The 3,161-nt window shown below is 42.0% G+C and overlaps 1 protein-coding gene across 1 annotated transcript in view; it reads left to right on the forward strand.

Moving 5' to 3' along the window:
• Window positions 1-227: 227 nt before the first annotated feature.
• Window positions 228-3,161, forward strand: part of LOC138945647 (ankyrin repeat and death domain-containing protein 1B-like) — a 15,570-nt gene continuing 12,636 nt past the window's right edge. Inside the window, exon 1 of the mRNA XM_070317129.1 lies at window positions 228-2,814. Within this exon, the coding sequence (XP_070173230.1) occupies window positions 742-2,814 (2,073 nt within the window). The 5' untranslated portion in view covers window positions 228-741. The remainder of the gene's footprint in view (window positions 2,815-3,161) is intronic.

Below are 3,161 nucleotides of genomic sequence, written 5' to 3' on the forward strand. Positions count from 1 at the left end.
TTTTTAAATTGATTTCGAAAATTTAATTTTGATCATAATTTTTATATTTTTAATTTTCAGAGCTTGTTTTTAATCCAAATATAACATATTTATATGTTTTTGGAATCAGGAAATGATGAAGAAGAATAAGATGAACGTAAATTTGGATTGTTTTATACAAAAAATGTTTTTATTACAATTTTCAAATTTTTAATGACCACAAGTCATTAATTATTTTTTAAGCCACCAAGCTGAAATGCAATACCGAAGTCCGGCCTTTGTCGAAGATTGCTTGGCCAAAATTTCAATCAATTTGATTGAAAAATGAAGGTGTGACAGTGCCGCCTCAACTTTTACAAAAAGCCGGATATGACGTCATCAAAGACATTTATCGAAAAAAAGAAAAAAGCGTCCGGGGATATCATTCCCAGGAACTCTCATGTCAAATTTCATAAAGATCGGTCCAGTAGTTTACTCTGAATCGCTCTACACACTCACACGCACTCACACACACATACATACACCACGACCCTCGTCTCGATTCCCCCCTCTATGTTAAAACATTTAGTCATAACTTGACTAAATGTAATGAGACAGACCTTAGTGTTTGATTTTGAGTTCAGATCTCTCGTTTAAAATAACCCAACAAATTCCAGAGAAAGGATACAGTTGCTCACAAGATGCGTGTGTACAGCCTTCTGAGGATTTATTTCGAATAGAGATTGTGCTCAGCATACGTTTCATTTCAGCAATTTGAAGGTCATGGATGGCAATAACCCAGAATGTGAAACAATTCATGAGACGCAATCTAACAGCGCAGGTTTAATGAAAGAGACAGCACATTTTCAAAACGATCCCAACCTAGAAGCGGCAGAAGCTGCCTTTCAACAAGAAGGTAAAGACAAAGCAAAATGTGTTGATAACGAAGCAAAATCTAACGATGAGAGAGCAGAATCTGAAAATAGGACGGCAGTGTCTGACTATGAGACAGCAGAGGTTGATTATGAGATGGCAGAATCTGAAAATGGGACGACAGTGTCTGACCATGAGACATCAGAGTCTGTTTATGAGACGGCAGAATCCGGCAGCTATGGATCAGGTTATGATACAGCCAATGATGCTTGCAGTGAAGACAGTCATACTGAAGCAGACGACAGACAGGTCATGGAGCAAGTCAGGGAGGGCTGCTGGAACAATGTCGGGGCATACTTTCAAAAGGCAAGTGAAATTGCGGGCACTATCTCACTTAAAACAGCTGAAAATGATGTCAGAACAAAGCCAGATTATCAGTCTGAAGACCAAGGAGAAAAGGTGCGATACCCAGTCAAAATACGGGGCCTTCAAGATCAGATGGATGGTTTCTGGTCGTCTGCTGTTTTCAAAACCAGCGGAAGTTACATTTATCATCCGCAGCCATGCATGATTAGCGGTGCTGTCAGACACTGGGCTGTGCAAGAGGCAGGTAAAAATGCTGACATTGTGGAAGTTCTCTACATCGCACGGTTCTGCACTGAGGAAGAAGGAGACCTCATGATGAGAGAGGTTGTAGCGAGACAGAACTGGCGGCTGGTCAGTCTGTTGATCGCTCACCGACTGGTCAGCAAGTCCATGCATCAGTGGGCAGTGGAGGAAGCCGCCAAGTTGGCAGACAATGATCAGTTTGTAGGGTTTATCTTCCCGTGTTGTAGCAGCGATTTCAACCATGACTCCGTTGTGACGAGGCTTGTCGACAGAGGTGCTTTTGATCTGGCATCACATCTTATTGGGTCGGAGGGGCAATGCAGCAAGGAATGCCGCACCTGGGCGTTGAAGAAAACCTGCATAAAGGGAACAGAGACGTCATGTCTGGGACGTCTACTGCAGATGTCTTCAATCAAGGGCCTGGAACTGGACAGTGTTATGATTTTTGTTGCAAGTGAAGGTCTCTGGAATATCCTGTCCGTGATGCTATACGCAGACTGTGTGGTGAACAGGACGACCAGACTGCAGGCTGTGTTCGTAGCCTTAGAGCAAGCTGGCCCGGATGACGTGACCACAATCTTGCAAAGCTGTTTCCCTGAAGAGCTTGACTGTGTGCTCGTGCAGCTCGTAAAATGGTCGAAGTGGCACGTGGTCGACAATGCGCTACAACCACAGGAAGATCGTTGGCTGCTCAGAAAGGATGATGAATGGTGGCAGATGAACGACAGGCTGTATGGGAAAGACTCTCCCTGGCCTGATCGCCTTCAGCAGTTTGATAAAGACATTTTGTTCTCGTTGTTTGAGGAAGCTTTGAAACAGGAGTCTAGATTAAGAAGTCTTATGTACTTTCTGTTTTCCCGTGAATGTTCCTACACCCGCAAATACAAGATAGTTTCGACAATTGCTCCGCATGAAACTGCTTCTCAAACCTGCAACAGGCTCTGGGCGTCAAACAAGACCTTTTTGTTGGCCTTTGGGGAAATGAGTGCTGTATTCGAAGAAGTCTTCACAACACTGCACACAGTTACTTCTGCCAGACAGTCACAGGAATGGCAGAGTTTTGCGGACAGTCTTCAACGATGGACTGTAGTGGCCCTGAACTGTCACGCCAAAGTGAAAGGCGAATGCAACAGGGAAGGAGAAAGCACAGAGACACAGTTGTTCAGGGACTGGGAATATCTGTTGGTTCAGCTTGTGTTCGAAAACTTTGCGCCAAAATGGATTAGTATGGAGTTTAAAACGTTTCTAGTCGTGTTCGCCCTGGTTCCACTGGTACCTACACTTCAGAACGTGTCTTTTAAGTCTGTCGACATCAGTAATGACATCTACTTTGACCTTGTGGACTTCACTTGTTGGTATCACGTACCGGAAGAGGTAATCAAATCAAATCAAATCAAATTGAATTAACTGTTTTATTTTAGAAATGAGAAATTGCAGTGGTGGCACATAACAAGACAAACAAAACATTACAACATATTATGCTTTTAAATATATGTTCTAAAACTTACCTAACATTTATTTAACATCTCATTTACAAACACAGATTTTACAGTTTCATTGACATACAAATACATTCAATCCCTCTTAAAATCTAAAACGTCGACAAGGGAAATTTCAAAATAACTTTGGCACTCATATAATCAAAGCTTGAACAACATCATCAGAACATAAATTATGCACGAGAGTACATTTGGTAGTTAACAAGAATAAAGTATAACATT

Source organism: Littorina saxatilis, linkage group LG13 (assembly GCF_037325665.1).
Source record: "Littorina saxatilis isolate snail1 linkage group LG13, US_GU_Lsax_2.0, whole genome shotgun sequence".
NCBI classification, from domain to species: domain Eukaryota; kingdom Metazoa; phylum Mollusca; class Gastropoda; order Littorinimorpha; family Littorinidae; genus Littorina; species Littorina saxatilis.